The sequence below is a fragment of the Suncus etruscus genome, chromosome 1, assembly GCF_024139225.1.
Source record: "Suncus etruscus isolate mSunEtr1 chromosome 1, mSunEtr1.pri.cur, whole genome shotgun sequence".
NCBI lineage: Eukaryota > Metazoa > Chordata > Mammalia > Eulipotyphla > Soricidae > Suncus > Suncus etruscus.
The window spans coordinates 60,713,321-60,734,301 of NC_064848.1; the positions used below are offsets into that span (position 1 = coordinate 60,713,321).

The 20,981-nt window shown below is 51.3% G+C and overlaps 3 protein-coding genes across 5 annotated transcripts; 1 reads left to right on the top strand and 2 right to left on the bottom strand.

The window, feature by feature from the left end:
• The first annotated feature begins 2,054 nt into the window (after positions 1–2,054).
• Positions 2,055–11,971, top strand: IL11RA (interleukin 11 receptor subunit alpha). Its single transcript, XM_049773570.1, has 12 exons — positions 2,055–2,077; positions 3,200–3,302; positions 3,544–3,604; positions 5,827–5,996; positions 6,114–6,228; positions 6,346–6,378; positions 6,472–6,638; positions 8,282–8,445; positions 9,637–9,871; positions 9,963–10,059; positions 10,480–10,562; positions 11,835–11,971. Exons 2-11 carry the CDS (start codon positions 3,200–3,202, stop codon positions 10,553–10,555), a joined length of 1,221 nt encoding a protein of 406 aa, XP_049629527.1. The 5' UTR covers positions 2,055–2,077; the 3' UTR covers positions 10,556–10,562; positions 11,835–11,971.
• Positions 11,972–12,695: 724 nt separating this feature from the next.
• On the bottom strand, positions 12,696–13,537 carry CCL27 (C-C motif chemokine ligand 27). 2 transcript variants are annotated; one of them, XM_049774235.1, is made up of 3 exons: positions 13,305–13,537; positions 13,039–13,171; positions 12,696–12,872 (listed from the first exon to the last, which is right to left on the bottom strand). In XM_049774235.1, the coding sequence occupies exons 1-3, from the start codon at positions 13,372–13,374 to the stop codon at positions 12,713–12,715; spliced, it is 363 nt and encodes a 120-aa protein (XP_049630192.1). In that variant the 5' UTR covers positions 13,375–13,537; the 3' UTR covers positions 12,696–12,712. The 2 variants fall into 2 exon arrangements, with proteins under 2 accessions (XP_049630192.1, XP_049630185.1); XM_049774228.1 differs by having other exon boundaries at positions 13,039–13,537.
• Positions 13,538–17,340: 3,803 nt separating this feature from the next.
• LOC126009771 (uncharacterized) lies at positions 17,341–18,458 on the bottom strand. 2 transcript variants are annotated; one of them, XM_049774249.1, is made up of 4 exons: positions 18,408–18,458; positions 18,036–18,107; positions 17,744–17,803; positions 17,341–17,508 (listed from the first exon to the last, which is right to left on the bottom strand). In XM_049774249.1, the coding sequence occupies exons 2-4, from the start codon at positions 18,080–18,082 to the stop codon at positions 17,352–17,354; spliced, it is 264 nt and encodes an 87-aa protein (XP_049630206.1). In that variant the 5' UTR covers positions 18,083–18,107; positions 18,408–18,458; the 3' UTR covers positions 17,341–17,351. The 2 variants fall into 2 exon arrangements, with proteins under 2 accessions (XP_049630206.1, XP_049630205.1); XM_049774248.1 differs by lacking the exon at positions 18,408–18,458 and having other exon boundaries at positions 18,036–18,159.
• Positions 18,459–20,981: the final 2,523 nt, after the last annotated feature.

A 20,981-nucleotide genomic window follows, 5' to 3' on the forward strand; every position in this document is an offset into this window, starting at 1 on the left:
CGGGGCCTCCAGGAGAGCTGAGTCGAGGCCCGGGCAAAGGGCGAGGGCTGAGGGCGCTGGCGGAGGCGGCGGCAGCCGCGGAAGGTGAGGCGGCCTGGGGGCCCCCGGGGGTGCAGGGCGAGCCGCGGCCAGGAGGGGGCGGACCCGTCAGGGTGGCACCGAACACGATCCCAAAGGGCCCCGGGGACCGGCGTGAGGGGAGTGTGTGTGTGTGTGTGTGTGTGTGTGTGTGTGTGTGTGTCTGATGAGGGCAGCGTGTGGCGATGTCAGTGTGCGTCTCCCTAACTGTCATTTGGTGCAACTGTCAGCTAACGTGGCAGCTCGTGTCTGCAAGTTGTGCAGCTTGTGCAACGGGGCACCCCGTGAAGTCGTGGGAGCGGATGATGGTGTTGCTTGCATGTGTTGTGCATGTGTCTCCGCGCGCGTGGGGCCCTGCAGCGGCCCTGGGTCATCGTGTTTTGGGGGAAGTTTCCGTGATGACTCCTAAGTGAGCGTGGGTGGCAGGTTTGCGGTCACCCAAATGTGCATGCCTGACTGCAGAGCAAGTGCGAACTGTGTGTGCCTTGTCCTGGGAGGCTAAGTGCCTCCATTGGAGCCACTTGTGTCCAGTACAGGGGATTGTACTGGACAGGATGTCTTCCCATCCCTTCCGTCGCATGTCCCTGCCCTACCCAACCTCTTCCTTACTGCTCAGTTTCCCTGTCTGCCTCAGTTTTCTCCCATTTTTTTTTTCTCCTGGAGTTTACTTCTTTTTGGGGGGAGGGTTTTGGGTCACACTCAGCGATGCTCAGGAGTTACTCCAGGCTCTGCGCTCAGAAATCGCTCCTGGCAGGCTTGTGGGACCATATGGGATGGCTGGGAATCGAACCGGGGTCCTCCCTGGGTCGGCTGCATGCAAGGCAAATGCCTTACTGCTGTGCTATCTATCTCTCCAGTCCTAGGAATTTACTTCTGATTTCACTTTCTCTGCACCTCCGACTCTGAGTCTGCTTGCCAGACTTCAGAGCTCCTATTGACAAGAGCTTTTGGAAAGAAGAAGCTTAAGACTAATGCAGAAGCACAGGCTTTGCATGCAGGAGGTCCAGGATGGATCCCTGACAACACCTGGTCCCCAGAGCACTGCAGGGAGCAGTGCTACCCTCAGAACGGAGTTGGGAGAAGTCTTTGAGCCACCAGGGGAGACCTCAAAACAAAACAAAACAAAACCCCAAACCTCTAATGAGCAGTTACTTTTAGGGAGTGCAAAATTCCCCCCTCCCCCGTGTGTGAGGATGTAAAGTGTGTGTGAGGAGAGTAAGGTGTGTGGATGGGTGGGTGGGTAGGGGGTGCGTGTGTGCAATGTAGGTGAAGGGTCCAGGTCCCAGTAAGGAATCTGTGTACTCCTGTGACAGTTAGGGGCTGGCTGTATCTGGATTTAGGTCTGAAGCTAAGTGTGGGTCTTGTGTATCTGGCACCAAGGGACCGAAGGTATTTCCTGGTGCCGAAGCCCAAAGAGTGGGGTGGAGGGTTAGGGGGAGGTAAGAACTAGCAGGGGGAACTGGACTCTTTGGCTTTTCTTCATATCCCCCAACTGGGGCCTCCTTTCCTCTTAAAACTCCAGCCAGCTGTGCCTGAAAGAAGTATTTGCTGGGCTTGTAAAACGAGTATGAGTCCCTGATAGTTTATTTCTTCTTGTCCACGTGTGTTCAGTCCCCACTTGTGCCTAGTGTCCCACTCGAGGCCGAGCTGAGTACATTGCCTGAGTACATTGAGCATGACTTCCTGATGGGGTACAAGCCACCCTCATCTCCCTCCTCTGGCCTAGCTGTGCCTGGCCTGCGGCTTCCTTTCCAGACTTGGGGGGAGGTCTCTTCCCTTCCCTGGGCCTCGGTGGGAGGGAGGGGGAGGAGCACAGAGGGGGCCTGGCTAGGGGGTGGTGGAACTCCAGGGCATAGAGGGGCGGGAGCTAGGATAGGGAAAACCAGAGGGTTCTGGGGTCCCAGAGCTGAGTGGAGCTGATCCCAGAGCTGAGAGGCGCTGAGCGGGAGCTGGAACTGGTGGGAGGAGGGCCCGGAGCCATGGACACTCAGCAGCAGAGGTAGGGCTAGGCTCAGGAGGGTAAATGTGGTCGGGGCAGGGGTGAGCTATGGATACCTGCTCCTGGACACAGCTCTGGGCACTTTTGCCTCTCTTGGAAGGGTTAGTCACTTCCTCTTCCAGCTCCTCACCTAGGCTCTGCAATGTTGCTCCTTTTTTCCTTCCCCCAGGGCCACTTTCCTGCCTTACTTTGCTTCCTTCCATCATGAAGAAATTCCTTTCTCCCTCTCTCCTAGACCTTGTGTACCCATGCACACCCTTATGTGGTCCCTACTTCAGGGTTCCTGAGTTCCTCGGTGCATTCTCATCACCTTCCTGCAAGCATCTTCTGCTAATCCCCCTACCCCAAACCCCTCCTTCCACCCCTATACATTCAGGCTCCCCACTTCTTTCAGCCTGATCTTCTCTCCCCGCCACCCTGTCTCCATCTACTGGCTGCCGGCCCGCTCCAGTCTCTGGCAGCAGCCAGGGCATCTGGATCTGTTTAACTCCCAGCCTTAGCCTGCACCCTAGCCCCATCCAGCCTCCCAGGCTTGAGACCAGCAAGATTCCAGAGGCAGGCCCAAATGAGTGGTCCAAGTAGCCAGAGCAAGGAGCCAGGCCAGGTCAGACCAGGCCAGAGGAGGCCTGGCAGCCAACACAGGGCTAGGTCTTGTGGTCAGTGTGCCAGATGGGTTCAGACCTGCCATGGGCAACCCCCACCCCAGGGGGGTAAGAGCTGCCCCAGGTCAAGTCAGAGGCTGCAAGCAGCCACTGGACAGGTAGGATCAATCCCAAACCCCCACAGCTGGGCTGGACTTAACAGCAGCTACTGAGCCAGTTCTAGCACTTGGTGCCAGGGGTGGGCGCCAAGGGTGGTGGTGTGTGTGTGTGGGGTGGTGCTGGCACAGTTTGTTGCCTCCGGCTTTTGTTCTGGGCTCTAAGCCCAGGACTGAGATGGAGGGGTGAGGGTGTGTGTTTATGTTTTCATGCCTGTGCTGCACTGGTGTATGGTAGGAGAGGGGCCCCTGGATGACGCCCCCCAATGATTGGTGATATCCTAACCTCCCTTGGTGCCTCAGTTTTCCTCCTGGAGAGTCTGCTGTGGGAGAGGAGGATCTGCTGACTCTGTCTCCTCCTGCAGATGAGCAGCAGCCGCTCAGGCCTGAGCAGGGTGTTGGTGGCTGTGGCTGCTGCAGCCCTGGTATCTGTCTCCTCTGCTGGCCCCCAGGCCTGGGGTCCCTCAGGTAAGAAAAATAAAAAGCCTCTTCTCTGATCCCTCCTGACTTGTTTCTTTCCACATGTTATTTTCCCATGACTGACCTGTCACCTCCCTACCTCCCCTGCTAATTCATGACCCGACGGTCTGCTGACCTCTGCTTCCATTATAGAACAGGATGCTTTGACCCAATGACCCCTTACTCACACTGTCACTCACAAGGGTGGGGAAAGGGGAAGAAGAGAGCTTCTTCAGAGTATTCTTCACAGGGGTCCAGTATGGGCAGCCTGGCAGGCCCCTGAAGTTGCTGTGCCCTGGAGTGACTTCTGGGTAAGTGAGTATACCCTTTCTTCTTCTACCTTAACCCTGCCTCTCCCTCATGTCACCTCCCATCTTTGCTCCCTTAGCTCTCTTTCCCTTTTACCCTCAAATTCCCTTATTTAATAGCCGAAGGCCTGGTCTAGAAGTCTCAAAATACAGTTATGACAGGACTTGCTGGCCAGATGTCTGCCCTCAGAGAGTTTGCATCCTAGGGGGACAGCCAGATAATAAATAAACCTAGAAGAATCTTGCCAGGCAGTGATGCCTTCAGGGCCAAAAATAAGAGTGGCCCTGAGGAGTTACACAGACTGTCATGGGGGAAAGGCTCTGTGGGACATTGACTTGGAAGATAATTTCTGAAAGGTCAGGAAAGAGGGCCCCTGGGCCCCCAAGGTGCACAGTGGGGGAATAAGCATTCTGATTGGGGGAACAACTAGTATAAATGCCCGGAGGTGAAATGAGCTCATTCAGAACCTAGAAGACTAAGGAGACTGGAATGCAGTGTGTGAAGGGTTAGGGAGGTGGGAGCCAAAGGCAGGCAAGGGCTGGGTCAAGGGGTGGTGGTAAATTGGCAAAAGGAGTTGGGGTGTTTTTGTTCTTTGTTTTCTGGGCCTCCCAAGAAGTGATCAGCAGTGCCCGGAGAGATAACACAGCGGCGTTTGCCTTGCAAGCAGCCGATCCAGGACCAAAGGTGGTTGGTTCGAATCCCAGTGTTCCATATGGTCCCCCGTGCCTGCCAGGAGCTATTTCTGAGCAGGCAGCCAGGAGTAACCCCTGAACACCGCCGGGTGTGGCCCAAAAACCAAAAAAAAAAAAAAAAAAAAAAAAAAAAAAAAGAAGTGATCAACAGGCATTCCTAATATTTGTTATAGCATGTGCAGGCCTGATGCATTAGTGTTTTGGTCTGGGGATGCTGGGAACTGGCTACATTATAGCCAGAGGTACTGGGGACAATTGGATATAGGGGACTATAGGTACTAGGACCTAGTACTTTTGCTCCCTGATCTGGGACTTTTTGTTATTGTTGTTCGCTGTAGGACAGAAGCCGCACGTAGGGCGCCATTAAGTGGGATCTCAATGATTCCACTTCAGGGAGAGTGGGTTGCATGGGTGGTGAAATATGAAATGTGAAAAAATGAAACTACACAAAATAAATTGTATGGGAACCCGCGTCTTCAATAGATGTGAGACAAATTTACTCTTCTATGTTGGTAATATATATACCTAGTCATCCCATAATCATCCCAGTTTTAAGTATGAAAGGCATTTCCGTGCTGACAAAAGGCGAGAGTCTTGAATTTCAGAAATATTGCCAATAATCCACGTAGGGGGTATAATTAATGTCCACCAACGGGCCTGCTGGCTAATATATTTCTTGGGAATTATCAGGTCACTGCTCCAGGAAAATTCACAGATACATCTGGAGGTGTCTTATGTCATGGCATGGCAGTTGTTGCTTTGGAAGAGTGCCACACCTAGTGATGCTCAGGGGTTACTCCTGGTTCCACACTCAAAATTGCTCCTGGCAGTGTTCAGGAGACCATACATATGGAGTTCTGGGGATGGAACCTGGGTTGACTAAGAGCAAGGCAAGAGCCCTACCAACTGTACTATCGCTGCACAGATAGGCCCCACTATTTTGTTTTGTTTGTTTGTTTTGGGCCACACCTGGTGACACTCAGGGGTTACTTCTGGCAATTTCTGAAAATTGCTCCTGTCTTGGGGGACCATATGGGACACTGGGGGATCAAACTCTGGTTCGTTGTAGGCTAGCGCAGGCAAGGCAGACACCTTACCGCTTGTGCCACCGCCCCAGCCCCAGGCTCCATATTTTTGTTGTTGATCTATCTCTTAGCCTACAAGTTGTTGTTTTGCTTGATTGCCGCATTTTAATAGGAATTTGGGTTTTGTTGTAACAAGCCAAATAAAAGCTGTGGTGTGGTCTGATTATATAATTTTTTTTCTTTCTGTTTTAATAAGGGCTACACCCTATGGTTCTGGGTGGCCCAAGGCCACTCCAGCTGTGATTCTGATCTGACTGTAGTGCTTGGCCTATTGGTGCTGTGGGAGGGGGCTCCAGTGATGCTGAGGGTCATGGGGCCACACTGGTGCTCTGGGGGACTGTGGTATTGGGGATGGAACTTAGGGTCCCACATATGTAAGTCATATGTGCTCTGCCATGGGCCCTTCTGTCAGTCTTCCCTCTGCCATTGCCTGTTTTCCCTCCACAGGACCTCAGTGTCCTGGTTTCAGGATGGGGAACCAAGACTGCTCCAAGGACCCAATTCTGGGTTAGGACATGAGCTGTTCCTGGCCCAGGTGGAAAGCACTGATGAGGGGACCTACACATGCCAGACTCCTGATGGTGCCCTGAGGGGCATGGTGATCCTGCAGCTGGGTTGTGAGTTGGGGAGGAAATAAGAGGGGGGAGGGCATTCAATGAGATCTGGAGCTCCTTAAGTGATTGAGCCCAAGGAAGTCGTTGAGGTGGGGTTCCAGGTACACCCTCTGCCTCTAGACCCCCCAGCCCGCCCTGTCGTCTCCTGCCAAGCAACCGATTATGAGAACTTCTCTTGCACCTGGAGTCCTGGCCAGGTCAGCGGCCTGCCCACCCGCTACCTCCTCTCCTACAGGTGTGTCTCAATGAGTTCACAGTGTCCATCCAATATGGGTCAGGGGGCAGAGATGGCCTCAGAGAGGAGAGAGGCCCCTCTTTTTTTTTCTGACCACAGATGACTACTTCTTGCCAGGAAGAAGACTGTGCCAGGGGCTGAGGGCCAAAGGTAGGATATGAGGGAGAGGCTGGGGGGTGCGGGGGCACCGGCTAGGTTCTGCAGGTCACATTTCCCAAATCCAAGACCCTTTATTTCTCTTAGGATGAGTGCATCCACAGGGCCATGGCCCTGCCCACAGGAACCCCCAGGGGCTGCCCGTTGTGTGGTCCATGGGGCAGAGTTCTGGAGCCAGTACCGGATCAATGTGACCGAGGTGAATCCCCTGGGGTCCAACACACGGCTGCTGGATGTGAGCCTGCAGAGCATCTGTGAGTGCCTGCCCCAATATATCCTCTAGCTTCCTGCCACTGACACCCCAACAAACCCCAATACAAGTCAGCCTGACATAGACCTCTCAGACCCATGACTTTGAAACAGCACCTCCGACACCATCCTGCCCTAATATATGGGCTTAGCTCAGCACACAGATAGCCCCAGTGCAGACCAGGAAGCCAAAGGGATGGGAGAACAGGAGGATCTGCTGCCACCACTGCGATCCATAGACCTTCCTCGTTGCTGAGCCCCAGTGCTGCCTTCATTTGAGATCCTGCACAGACTATAGCTACACTCAAGATTTGCCTGTTCTTTGAAAGACCTCATCTTACCTCTTTACTATTTTGTTTGTTAATTGCTGTCTTAATATAAATTAATGAGTCCTGGAATTGGTGTGGGGATAGTGAGGCCTTTCTGGGCTTGACCCAGCTCCCGCAGCTCCTAAGGTCTGGCGGGTCTGAAGGTTGCAAGGTGAGGGCGGAGAGATTCACAAAGAAGTCAGATGAAGTTCCAGGAGTCAGCCAGCTTTATTTCACAGACCCTACCGCCATGTACACCTCACATGGCCTCCATACTAAGCCTTTTTCTTTTTTTTTTTTTTTTTTTTTTTTTTTTTTTTTGTGGTTTTTGGGTCACACCCGGCAGTGCTCAGGGGTTACTCCTGGCTCCATGCTCAGAAATTGCTCCTGGCAGGCACAGGGGACCATATGGGATGCTGGGATTCGAACCGATGACCTCTTGCATGAAAGGCAAACGCTTTACCTCCATGCTATCTCTCCAGCCCCACTAAGCCTTTTTCTAGCAGCTACTTCTCTACGCCTTCTGGGCTCTCTCGGCCTCTGTCTCTCTTTCCGCTGCTTTTCCCAGGCTTCCTAACTGGCTTCCAGGCTGACCAACTCCCTTTAGTGATGCTTCTTTGATGATACTGAGTTGCTGATGCTGAATCTGATGCTGTATCTCTGATGATGATGGCTCTCTCCTCCTGATGCCTCTTCCCCACTTCTCTAACTCTCCTTCTTATCCCCTCTCTCTCCCCGCTGCAAACTCTTCTACCCGCCCACTCCAGGTGTGGGCAATTCTGATCATTCAGGTGGGATAAATTCAGGTGGGGGAGGGGATACCCACAGTTAATTTTTGGGGGCAGTTGTGGGCCGTATATGGTTATGCTCAGGGCTTACTCCTAGCTCTGCACTCAGGAATTACTCCTGATTGCTCAAGGGACCATATGGGATAATGGGAATTGTACCTAGGTTGATTGCTTGGAAGGCAAATTCCCTAACTGCTCTGCTCAATTGTTACTCTGCCACCACCCCTTTTCTCTTGCTATGTGTGTGAGAGGTGGGCCCTATAGCTTTTATTAGTATTTGAGCCAATTTTTTCTCCTAGGGGAATGGAACTCAGAATTGCTGTTGGCTGAATAAACACTTTAGATCCCTGTCCCCAGACTCAGCTCTTGTCTACAGACTTCAGAGCAGGGATGGCAGCCAGTGCTTAAGCTCCTAAAATGCAATCTAGCTTTGAACTGAGTCTTGCTGTATTCAGGTACCCTTAGGCACACATTAACCTGTCCCAGGGAAGGTGGTGGGTAAGGAACAGACTGACTCCATGCCCTGACTGGGTTTCTTCACTTCCTCTCCAGTGCGCCCTGACCCACCCCAGGGGCTTCGGGTTGAGTCAGTACCTGGACATCCTCGCCGCTTGCATGCCAGCTGGATGTATCCAGCCTCCTGGCCCCGCCAGCCCCATTTCCTGCTCAAGTTCCAGCTGCAGTATCGCTCAGCACAGTATCCAGTTTGGTCCACGGTGAGTCCTAGAATACAGCCCTGTTCAGTTGGGGCTTTGGACTATCCTGAGTTTCCTTTCCTGGATGTTCTGCGTGGCTTTTTACATCACTGGCAGAACATTCAGACCTTGCTGCCTCCCCTTCTGGCATGCTCTCCCTGGGGCAGACTCTGTGTTGAATGCTGGGACCAACCATCTGAGCCTCTGCCCTTCAGGAATGGAATGCTGACCTAAGCAGTAGTGACTTCTTTTTGTTACTGATTTTTGTGGTTTTGATTTTTTGGACCACCTGCTTAGGGGCTACTTCTGGTGGTGCTGGGGACTAGCATGTGATGCTGGGGGTAGAAAGTGGGCATGTTCCACATGCGGAACATGTGTTCATGTCCAACTGTTTGAATTACCTCCCATCCCCAGCAGTGTCTTTTTGAAAAGAACTTTCTAGGAAAAGCATCCTAGCCTGGAACCATACCCCCAAATATCCTTGTCATCAGTGAGAACAATAATGGGTTCCTATCACTGTGGGCTCAGGGTGAGGAGCATCAGCCCAAAGGTGCCTCAGCTGCTAACTAATATTTCTGAGCTGTCTGCCTTCTGGGTACTCGGCTATCCATTTCACCTGAAGATTTATCTACTCTATTTTTCAAACAAAGAAACGGAGACAGAGAGACCCAAGGTCACCTAGTAAATGATTTTTTTTTTTTGTAATACATTTTTGGTTTAGGGTCATACCCAGTGGTGCTCAGGGCTTACCCTGGCTTTGTACTCAAGGGTTACTTCTAGCAGTGCTCAGGGGACCGTATGTGGTGCCTGGGAATTGAACCAGGGTCAGCCATATGCAAAACAAGTGCCTTAACTCCTATACTATCTCCCAGTAAATGATTTACCAAAGCTTTGAACTCAGGCAGTCTAGCATCAGAGCCTATTTACAAACACTTTTTTGGGGAAAGGCATGAGGGAGACTCCCTGTAGTGCTCAGAGGCCACAGTGGGCTACACCCAGGGATGCCATATGGTGCTGGAGATCAGCTTTGTGCAAGCATGGAGGGCATGTACTCCACTTGTCTTAGCTGACTTTACAGCCCATCATGCACTTCAGACACTGATATCACTAACCCTTAGTGATCCCAGGCTGATGGGAGGAAGGGGTCATTGAAGACTGGGGCTAAGGGTTTTCAATAAGGATAAGGCAGAGACAGACCCTCTTCACTTGCAGCTGGAATCAACTGGATTGGAGGAGATGATCACAGATGCAGTGGAAGGGCTACCCCATGCTGTTCGCATCAGTGCCCGGGACTTTCTGGACGCAGGTACCTGGAGTGCCTGGAGCCCTGAGGCTTGGGCAACCCCGAGCAGTGGTAAGATACTGAACCACAAGGAAGAGCAGAACTGGCCCAGCTTCAGCACCACCCCACCACAGCCCTCTCTGCAGCCAGATCCTTGGCAACTTGGTAAGTATGGGTAAAGACACAAGGGCTCAGAGTGGAGTCCCGGGGATGACTTATATTGTGGGTCATACTTTTGTGGCATCTAATTCCCTAGACAACAGTGACCCCCTGGAGCAAGTGTCTGTGCTGGCATGTTTGGGAATCTTCTCTTTTTTGGGACTGCTAGCTGGCGCCTTGGCATTAGGGCTCTGGTAAGTACCTGCTTTTTTCATCCTCTGATGCCACAGATGTTGTGATGCCCACAGTCCACAACCCTCATGAATTTCTACCCACCCTCTGTGATTCTGGAACTCTTCATCCCACCCCATTCCTCTCTTGATAATTCTCACAGACCCTTTATTAAGAAATGCTTTTGGAGGGGCCGGAGAGATAGCATGGCGGTAAGGCGTTTGCCTTTCATGCAGAAGGACAGTGGTTCGAATCCCGGTATCCCATATGGTCCCCTGTGCCTGCCAGGGGCGATTTCTGAGCCTAGCGCCAGGAGTAACCCCTGAGCACTGCCGGGTGTGACCCAAAAACAAAAACAAAACAAACAAACATGCAAACAAACAAACAAAAAGAAATGCTTTAGGAACATTTTTAAGGAGACAGCTGCCCTCTTTATGTTCCAGGCTGAAGCTGAGACCAGGAGGGAAGGCTGGATCCCAAAAGTCCGGTTTCTGGACCCCGATGATCCCAGTGGTCTAACTTGTAGGTGAGTGGGACTGGTGTCAGGGTGTTTGGGCTCGTAGATAGGTGTCCTTGCTTTCAGTGTGTTTAGATTAAGAGCTTGTAGCAGTGATGGGAATCAGTTTTGTCCTTTAGACCTTTGACACCTGCCCTCAGGAGTGGACCTTTCATTTTTGGAGTCCTTGTGTGTCCATGTTGGTTTCTTCTATATCTTACTAAGTACTGGGGCTCCAAGAAGAACCCCCTTCCTTATATTTAGGATGTTAAATTTAGAGATGTATATTCATTCATTTCTTTTGGGGAGGGGTCATACCCAGCAACGCTCCTGGCTCTATGCTCAGAAATCACTCCTGGCGGCTTAGGGGACCATATGGGATGCTGGGATTCGAACCAATGACCTTCTGCATGAAAGTCAAACGCCTTACCTCCATGCTATCTCTCCGGCCCCGTATATTCATTCTATTTTTTTTTTTTTTTTTGGTTTATGGGCCACACCTGGCGGTGTTCAGGGGTTCCTCCTGGCTGTCTGCTCAGAAATAGCTCCTGGCAGGCACGGGGGACCACATAGGACACTGGGATTCGAACCAACCACCTTTGGTCCTGGATCGGCTGCTTGCAAGGCAAACACCACTGTGCTATCTCTCCAGGAGTATATTCATTCTTATCCCTAGGGATTTTTTATTTTTGCCGGGGTGTGTGTGTCATATCCCGCAATGCTTAGGGTCTCTTCTGGTTCTGCACTCAGGAATCACTCCTGGTAGGATTCGGGAGACCATAAAGGGTACGGGGGATCAAATGTGGATTGACTGCATATAAGGCAAAAGCCCTCCTCCCTGCATTGCTTAGCATTCTGACACCATCTCTGGGGAGGTTTAGTGTTTTTTTTTTTTTTGTTTGTTTGTTTTTGGATCATACCCGGCAGTGTTCAGGGGTTACTCCTGGTTCTGCCTCAGAAATTGCTCCTGGCTGGCTCAGGGGACCATACACACTGTGCTATCTCTACGGCTCCTCTGGGGAGTTTTTGATCAGAAGTGGGTCACTTCCTTTCTTCTTTTGATTTTATTGTGCTAGGTCAGAGTCCAGAGTCTCATCCTTGCAATGTAGGCAACTTCCATACCCACCTCCTGTCCTCATTTTCTGTGTGCCTGGGCTCAGAGCTTAGTTAGCTTCTTCATCTTCGGGGTGGGGCTCATGCAGAGCAGGGATCCCATATTAACTCAGAGTGTTGGGCCTTCCTTCCTTCTGGACTCAATCTAGTCTTAACTCTTATTCTTGATTTGCCTCCTGTCTCTTTTAGGAGCTTCCAATCTGCGAAGGACCCAGGAGGTCTTCAGTTGATCCCACCTCTCACTGTTTTGCTGGTGAGGATGAATGGACAGAACCTCGGCAAGATTGTAGGCCACCCATGGAAGGGGTGCCACAACTTGGTTCTCATAGGAGTTAATTTCTTTTTTTTTTTTTTTTTTTTGGTTTTTGTTTTTTTTTTTTTTTGGTTTTTGGGCCACACCCTGTGACGCTCAGGGGTTACTCCTGGCTATGCGCTCAGAAGTTGCTCCTGGCTTCTTGGGGGACCATATGGGACGCCGGGGGATCGAACCGCGGTCCGTCCTAGGCTAGCGCAGGCAAGACAGGCACCTTACCTCCAGCGCCACCGCCCGGCCCCTGGAGTTCATTTCTGTGAGACTGTTTCCCAACTTCTAGTAGAAAGGTGCCTGAACCTCTGATCACATCCTAGGAAAGGAGGAAGAATGTATGTAGGTGTAGGTGTGTGTGTGTGTGTGTAGCTCTTGTAAATGTGGGGCATGAACAGTATGTAGATGCATGGGATTGTGTGTAGCTTCACCCAGCGGGGGTGATAGTGGTGTGAATAAAGAGAATGAAGGGGTTATTTTGTTTCTTTTTATCTTTAAAAACAATTTTTGGGGTAGCACTTAGCAGTGCTCAGGGATAACTCCTGGCTCTTTTCAGAGATCACTTCTGGAGGGAGTTGGGGACCATATAAGATGCCAGGGATTGAATTTGGGTCAACCATGTACATGGCAAATGCCCTACTTGATTGCTGTTGCTCTGGCCCCTCCTGTTTCTTGACATCTCTCCCAGTTCTAGATTCAGGGCCTCTAGAAAGGGGCAGAGAACATGTACACACACACTCAGAGAATATTGTCTAATGATGCTTTATTGTTGAGCTTTTTTGGAGCGCTGTGCCCTCTTTTCTTTTAGCTTTAAATTCAATTTGGTTAAAGTATCCTGGAACCTCTTCCCTTCGTGCTCAAACCATAGGGCTAGGCTGCGGTTCTTGGGGTGGATGCAGATAATTCGGTGAGAAAGGTGAAGCCTGGGGAGAGGAAAGGTCCCAAACCATGGTGGTTACTTGGGAATAAGATTGGGGTAAAGGAGTGAGAGTCATGAGAAAGAGCAATAAGGGTTGAGTCAGGCTGGCAGCAGGAGTGGAATGGATGGTCCATCACAGGTACAGTGCCAGGGGCAGCGTTAGAACTCACATGTAGGCCTGGAGGTGACAGTCCCCATCAGCCTTCTGTATTTCCACCCGGACAACATTCCTTAGTACTGTGTCTGGCAGAGGTTTTCGGTAGAGCTGAGTACAGCATGCCGTGATGGGCAGCAGTGGCAAGCCTAGGAGATAGTGGGGTGATGTGTTCAGAGGGTTCCTAACTCCAAGCTCCTCTATCAAAACCCCTCTAGATGCGTGATGGGCTTCTTGGACCCCTTCTTCTCCCTCCATCCTGTTTACACCCAAAGTACTCACCTTCTCCGGGGTCTGGGCTCAGCAACAAGAACAACAGTAGGAAGCTGCTAGTGGGTATGAGTCTCTTCATGCTGCTCTGTCGGGAAGTTTCCTACCTACTTGTACTCCTCCCCTACCTTTTATCTGGGTGCTTTTACCTGGGGCATCAGGTGAGTCAGAGCCAGCTGAAGATGTGTGTATTACTCATCCTGTCAATATTCTTAGCTCTGCTTGCCCTGGATAATTCAAAGACCCTTTCCTATTCTAGGACTGCCATTTCTCAGGACCTCCTGAGGCCCAGCAGAGAAGCTGGAATGAGGGTGTAATAGGTGGCAAAGAGTGGCACTGTGACCGAGGACGAGCAGCAAGGACCTGCAGTGGCATCTGATGGTGGATATTCACCCTTATGAATGTACCTTAACCTCACATGCAGTTATACCTTACTCTGTCAGGCAACCTTAGGCATAATCGTGGCCAGACAACCTTAGGCATAATCATTGTATTCCCATTTATACTCAGAGGCCCTCTCACCATTGTATTCTCACAGCCATCCATCACACAGTCATGTCAGCACGCACAGATTTGGATGGGGGGAGATATGGGTGGAGTGGCAGCTGGGCACAGAAGCACATAAACAACAGCATCAGCTGGCCTTTATCTTCCCCTCCCACTCCTCTCCTCCACCTCTTATCAGGAAAACTGATGGGAACAGGTCTCTCCAGCAGGCTCTGAGGTTGAAGAATCTTGGCCAGGAAAGCGTGCATTGAGTCAGAAGTTGGGAGCAGGCCCTTTTTTGGTGGTTTTGGTGCCCTGGGGATGCTGAGGTGAGGGCTGCTTTTCTTAGGAAGATGGATGGGAAGAGGGATGGGGAGAGAGGCCATATAAGGGTAGGTAAAAGTCTTTGGTGTTTGCTGCTGTCAAACAGGTAAAAGACTCAAGAAATTTTATCTTCCTGTTTTTGCCTAGTCCTATTGCAGGAATGCTAGCTTCTTGCCAGCAGTGACCTGGGTTTTCCAGGCTCAGTAGGAGATTTAAATGTTTGAAACAGCAGACTCAGGAGTTCAGTGACTCCTGTTCAGTTGAAAGTCTAGCCACAAGTCACTGAGGGTCTGAGGGCATATCTCCCTTCCTGACTTAGGTCCAGCAACACCACCTCCATCTCTACATCCTCTTGCACTAGCCTTCTTCCTTCCCCGTCTGGTTTCTTCTCTTAATCCTAACCCAGCACTCACTTCTCCTTGTCCCCTCTTTAAGACCCCTCATTGCCTCTGATCTTTTCCAGAAACAGCCTTATTCTAGGGCTTATTTGCTAATTGTCGGGTCTCTGGTACCTTGAAGGATTTCTCACTCCTGGTCTGGGTATTTCAACTCTCTAGTCTAGCCCCATTCTGTAGCAGAATTAAACTGAGTCATAGTCCAGTCCTCACTCATTTGTGGCAGTTATGCTGTGGTAACCTTCTGTTTCGTGGCCAGTTACCTTATCCAGATCTTCTCCTGGACTTGATATCATACTTTCTCTGGGCATTTTCTTGCTGTAGGACTGATCCAAAATTCAGGAGGGACCTTCATCTCTGAAAGGGACTAATTCCCCTTATAGGCTAGAGAGCTTGAATATTCCCTCTATTTTGTGCAGAGTAAGAATTGAAGGTTCTTTCCTGTTATGTATCTTGTAGATGCCATGGTTTTCCTGATGGTGTCCCAATGAGATTGGTCAGTTAATTTTTGGGAAGATTGTTCAGGTGGTGACCTCTCAAGTGGTGCTCAGGGGGCACGGGGGTCCCTACTCCTGATTCTTGGCTAACTTGGAAATCAATGCAGTGTGAGGGCCAGAGGAGGTGGTGTTGCTGGGGCCCTGCAGTGCCAGGAATCACCCAGGTCACCCTGTCAGTGCTTGGGGACTTCCAGGATCACACCCGATAATGCTCAGGAGATCATGTGGTACCTGGAAAAGGACAGGTATTGGCCACATGTCAGGGTTGCCTCTTAATCCTGTGTTATCTCTTTGACCCCTGGAAACTTTTTATTTTTGGGGGAGGGAGGGGCACATCTGGTGGTGTTCAGGGCTTAGTCCTGATTCTGTTCTCAGCGATCACTCCTGGTGGGACTTGAGCAGGGGTGACCATATAGGGTTCTCTGAATTGAATCTGAGTTGGTTATGTGCAAGGCAAGCACCCCACCTGCTGTGCTTGACTCTAGGAAACATTTTGTTTTCTTTCGGTCTCCCTAAGGTGCTGGGGTTGGTTTCTAGCAGTTCTGGGGGGCCATGTGGTACTGAACTTCACACTTGGAGTCATTCTCATGCAGGGCAGTTCACTTTTGAAAGGGTCTTTGAGAGTAGGGAAGAAGTGGAGCTTGAGAGCTGGGTCTTTTCACAAAGGTGGCTACAACCTGAAAGTGATTTGGCTCTTGGATAAGGGGTCAACTTGAACTTCTTGGGGCCAGAGCAATAGTAACAGTGTGTAGGACACTTTCCTTCCATGCAGCTGATCTGGGTTCAATCTCTGGCATCCCATATGGTCCTCCGAGCCCACCAGGACTGATTCCTGAGTGCAGAGCCAGGAAGTAACCCCTGAGCACCACTGGGTGTGACTCCAAAGCAAAACATAACAAACCTGAACTTCTATCAGAGGCCTTCACTTTCTCTCCCTCCCACCATCCAATCTGGACTTGTGCCCCAGAGCTTGGGTACAGCCCTTGAGGCGCCATCATCTTATCACAGATCCTTCACATCAGCTATCATATACACTCTATGATCTTTCCTGAGCTTGTCAGAACAGAGGTCTTGAAGGCAGGAAACAAATTCTTCCAACTGATTCCATTTCTCCCCTTTGGGATCCATAAAGCTAGAATCTAGCCCAAAGATCTGCTCTAGCAGAGACAGCCCCAGGCTAAATGAATAGCACCATCCTGAATCTGGGCTCTCAGTGTTTTTCAATTTCTTCCTGACCAAAACCTCCTTCAAACCTTATTTTCTTCCTGCAGCACTCCAGTCTCCTGCCATGCCCCCCATCCCAAGTACACAATGTTCACTTGTGGCCTTCTTGGAGTATACCAGAAACCCAGAGGTGCCTACATGGTCCCCTGGTGAGAACTGCTTTAATGTAACTTAATCCTCTGGTCCCCTTGATGTCACAGCTAGCTCTGACTGAAAGCAGGCCCACCACCCAGTGTTTGACCTTCAGCGCTACAGGAGCCAGGGGACTGAGCAGGTACCCACCCTCAATTTTCCCAGGGGAAGTAGTTACAGCTAGCTAGATTAATGCCAATTTTTTTTTTTTTTTTTTTTGGTTTTTGGGTCACACCTGGCGGAGCTCAGGGGTTACTCTGGCTCTGCGCTCAGAAATCGCTCCTGGCAGGCATGGGGGACCATATGTGATGCCAGGATTCAAACCACTGTTGGTCCTGGGTGAGCTGCTTGCAAGGCAAATGTCCTACCTCTGTGCTATTGTGCTATCTCTCCGGCTCCAATGATAAGGATTTCTAAACTTCGGGGTCAGATTGGAGGAGTAAGAAGCTGGGGTATGAACTGTAGGGAAAGATTCCCAAATCAAGTCACTCCCCTGTGGCAGGCTGAGCGAGCCTCCTGTCCCAGGACTGCTTTCTTCTACAATTCTTGCCTGAGACAGTCTCCCAGTTTATTTTCCCAGAGTATTCTTTGGGTACTGGAGAGGTCCTGGATAGGAGGAAGGTGTGCCAGAGACTGCAAGTGGAGATCAAACACATCAGTGAGGGCATAAGGATGGGAGGAGACAGGCCAGAACTACTGAGGGCCCTTATGTCTGGTAAGCATGAAAGGGCTCAGAGGTCCTCAATGATGACTATGGGAGGAAGAGGGGAGGGCAAGGAAGCTGGCATGGGGGACACACTACCATCCTACCACGAGGCCTGTTAGGGATGAGGAAGAACCCTTAGGAATAAGGCAGCCTTGGGACAGGGCAGGACACCCATGCAGCCAGAAGGAAGGGCACCTCATAGAGCAGGGAGAAGGAAAAAGAGATTGGGGAAAGCCAGCCTGGAACAGACAGAGCAGCGCGAAAGAGGAGGCCTACACCCATCGTGGCTTTAGGTTTAAATCTTTAATGCACCGGCTGGCTGGGCAGTGGCTGTCGGGGGTCGGCGGGGGAGGGCTCGTCCAGCACGCTGCGGAGCAGGGCCGAGGCCACTTGATAGACAGCTCATGAGGCCACGCAGCGGCTCCAGTTTCTGCTCCCGGGGGTGTGGCGAGCTGTGATCACAGGGCACCAGACAGACAGACAGACAGACAGACAGACAGACAGACAGACAGACAGACACACACACACACACACACACACACACACACACACACACACACACACTGGCATGAGGAGGGAAGCCTTCATCCAGGGCTCCCGGAGTTCCAACCCAACCGCCCGACCCGCACTCCAGACGTTCATCATGCTTCCTGGGCGGATGTGTGTGACATATCGCAGCCTTCTCACCTCCGCTCCCTCCGCCACATGCGCAGCCAGGGGAAAAAGTAGAAGCAACCCCAATAGATCCTACGGAGAGAAGGCAGAGCCGGCCGAGCAGGGACGCGGGCTGACCCCACTTAACCCCGCCCCTTCGACCGCCACGCCCCTAGGGAAGCTTTAGCCCCGCCCCGGCGGGGGGGCGTGCCCACACACCCCGCCCATATCCCGCCCCCGGGGAAGGCGCGCCCTGCCCCCACCGCGGAGCGGAGAGGCCGCCCGGGTTCCTCCTCCGCAGAAGCCCGCCTCCGCCTCCACTCACTCCTCCTCCGCCTCCAGCGCCACCTCGTATCGCCTCAATCCCGACATGGCCCGGGCTCCGAGCGAGCGTCTCCTGGGGAGCGGCATAATCGGGTCAAGGGGTTTCCCCAGCCCCTCTCCCCTTCTCCGGCGGTCTCCTTAGAGTCTCAGGGAACCTGAGGCAGGCGCCCTGGGGAAGCCTCTCCATTGGCCACTGTGGGGAAAGGGGAGTGGGGACTGGGTTGGAGATTTGGGGGTTTTAGACGTTAAGGGCTGAGGAGGGGTCGGTCCAGACCGGGACCTGGGAGCACTCAAGGGGTTGGGACGGGGTTTGGCGGTCAGGGGATTGGGGTATCTGGGGCCCCGGGTGCGGATGTTGGGGGATTGGGGTCACCTGGAGGGGGCTGAGGGGTCGGCGCTGCCTAAACTCCCCGCCCTCCCTGGCTCCGCCCCGGAAACAGACCGTTAACGTGACGTCACAGGGACTCCGCTCGCGCTTCAGGGGCGGGGCTTGTCCGGCTTCCGGAAGGGGCGGAGTCCAAGTGTCACTCAGGGAGGTGGAGGCTGGGCCTATCCGGAAAGGGATGCAGTTGGGGTGGTTCTGAGGATGCGGAGCATGGACCATTTTTTATAGGAATGGAGTATATAGGGATGAAGTCGAATTTTGGAGCCCTGAGAAACGTTAGGACTAGGCGACAAGAAAAGAGCTTTGAGACACATCCATCTCTTTTCCCAGTCTCTTTCTTCTTGACCTCACTATGCCTTTCTTGGCATTTGTACGACCCTGGGTCAAGGAGGAGTAGGCCTATAGAGAGAGCCTGGTATAGACAGATGGATCTTGGAAATACTTGTTGGTACTGACCTTGGCCAAGTTTGTACTAGAGAGCCCTTCCTCTCTGAGTTCTGTGGCTTTTGTTCCTACAGTTATTCCATAATGTTGAGTGTCCAACAAATTAGACATTCATTACTAGGCATGGGAATATAGGGGAGTATATACAGCAGTAAAGTAGACAGGCAGTCTCCGTCTTCAGGTTTAGAGATTGGGTATGGAAAGAGACTGAGCATTACAATTATTGTCTGCTGGGGGAAGGAGAGAGTGATGTTGTAGTGCCCAGAAAGAACTATTAACTGCTATGGTTGCTGATGAGGAGAGAAAGGGAGCCTTGGAATTGGGTTGTAATAACTAGATATAAGTATGCCCAGGCCATACACAGGTGATAGACCAATGGCTTTCAACCTTTTTATACCTATGGATTGGAATCATTTGTGGACTGACAGTTGAAAACCACTTGATATATGGGTACCATATATGGGTACCAGATATATTTTACTGGAAATATCAATAGTCTGGGCATGGAGCAGTGTGCTCCTGCCACACATGCACATGCATACATACTGACACCCCAGGCCTTGCCCCATCTGGGAGACTCTGCTGCAGAGAAGCCCCAGTGCTGCAGTGATTCAATCCACTCACACACATGGACTTCCTCTGTGGTTGGTGGAGCTATAACTGCTGAGGAACTTGTAAAAGGGGTTAAAGAAGAGGTTAAAGAAGAGACTGAGGGTGATGGGTGATAGATGAGGTCTTGTGTAGAGCTAGGAAGGAGGGGAGGGCCCGGAGAGATAGCACAGCGGCGTTTGCCTTGCAAGCAGTCGATCCAGGACCAAAGGTGGTTGGTTCGAATCCCGGTGTTCCATATGGTCCCCCGTGCCTGCCAGGAGCTATTTCTGAGCAGACAGCCAGGAGTATCCCCTGAGCACCGACGAGTGTGACCCAAAAACAAAACAAAACAAAAAAAAAAAAAAAAAAAGGAGGGGAATCAGGCTTGCCTTGTCTGTGTGCCTCTGCAGTCTCCATATGATAATGTTCACCCAAGGCTGGTCTGGAGGTGTGCAGAGTCACCTATGAATGTAGTCATCTTAGAGTGGCAGAGAATGGAACATCTCTGGAACTGGGATTCCCGGAAGGCTCAGGGGTGCAGGCCAGAAGCTGAGGAAAACATTCGGGACTATTTCAATGGCTTCCTTGGGCAAGGGGCTCCTTAAAATGGGAAATAGATGGGAAACCAAAGCTTATTTCATATAGGAGGTGATTGGGAAGAGGAGAGCTCTATTTCAGTATCTGCAGTAATCCTGAATTTTGCTTGTTTTTGTTTTTGCATCACCATCACACCTGGAAAGGCTCAGAGTTTTTTTTCTGACTTTGGTCAAGGATCACTGGTGGGCTTGTGGGGGGAACCTTAGGGTGCCAGAGATCAAACCCAGGCCAACTTTGTGTAAGGCAAGCTCCCTACCCCCTGTATTGTCTCTTTGGTCCCTGCAGCCACCTTGATCAGATAAAGACAATGTGATACCAGAAACATCCCTCAGATTTCTGGGTTTTGGTTCACATGGAGGTAGAGTTGTTTTTTCCTACATCTGGCAATGTTCAGGGGTTACTCCTGGCTCTGCACTCAGAATTATTCCTGACAGTGATTGGGGAATCATATGGGATGCTGGCAGATTGAACTTGTATTGGCCACGAGCAAGGCATCTCTATTTGCTGTGCTGTGTCTCTAGCTTCTGAGTTCTTGAAAAATGTTGGCATCATGGGGCCGGAGAGGTGGCGCTAGAGGTAAGGTTTCTGCCTTGCAAGTGCTAGCGTAGGACGGACCAAGGTTCGATTCCCCGGTGTCCCATATGGTCCCCCCAGGCCAGGAGCAATTTCTGAGCACATAGCCAGGAGTAACCCCTGAGTATCATAGGTGGGCATTACCATTAGAACTTGTGGGGTTATAAGATGAGAATACAATTGGATTGCAATTCAGAATACCTGTATGTAGTTCTCTCCTCTCCACCTCAAAGCACAGCCCACTTTTAAAACCCCAGTTACAGGATACAGATCCACTAGAGAGGATCCCAGAATGCCAGGCTCCCTCCAACCACTGATACATATGGGAATACTGGAGTGCAGACACATTTACATCAC

Excerpts from the sequence above, each read along its gene's own strand:
- CCL27 (XM_049774228.1), bottom strand. The coding sequence starts at position 13,280 with ATGGAGGGAGAAGAAGGGGTCCAAGAAGCCCATCACGCATCTAGAGGG. Across the intron at positions 12,873-13,038 it reads TGTCACCTCCAGGCCTACAT|GCTTCACCTTTCTCACCGAA; the intron begins GTGAGTTCTAAC and ends TCCTCTCCCCAG.
- LOC126009771 (XM_049774248.1), bottom strand. The coding sequence starts at position 18,121 with ATGCCGCTCCCCAGGAGACGCTCGCTCGGAGCCCGGGCCATGTCGGGA. Across the intron at positions 17,804-18,035 it reads GCGCTGGAGGCGGAGGAGGA|GATCTATTGGGGTTGCTTCT; the intron begins GTGAGTGGAGGC and ends TTCTCTCCGTAG. Across the intron at positions 17,509-17,743 it reads ATGTGGCGGAGGGAGCGGAG|CTCGCCACACCCCCGGGAGC; the intron begins GTGAGAAGGCTG and ends CTGTGATCACAG.
- IL11RA (XM_049773570.1), top strand. The coding sequence starts at position 3,200 with ATGAGCAGCAGCCGCTCAGGCCTGAGCAGGGTGTTGGTGGCTGTGGCT. Across the intron at positions 3,303-3,543 it reads CCAGGCCTGGGGTCCCTCAG|GGGTCCAGTATGGGCAGCCT; the intron begins GTAAGAAAAATA and ends TATTCTTCACAG. Across the intron at positions 3,605-5,826 it reads TGCCCTGGAGTGACTTCTGG|GACCTCAGTGTCCTGGTTTC; the intron begins GTAAGTGAGTAT and ends TTCCCTCCACAG.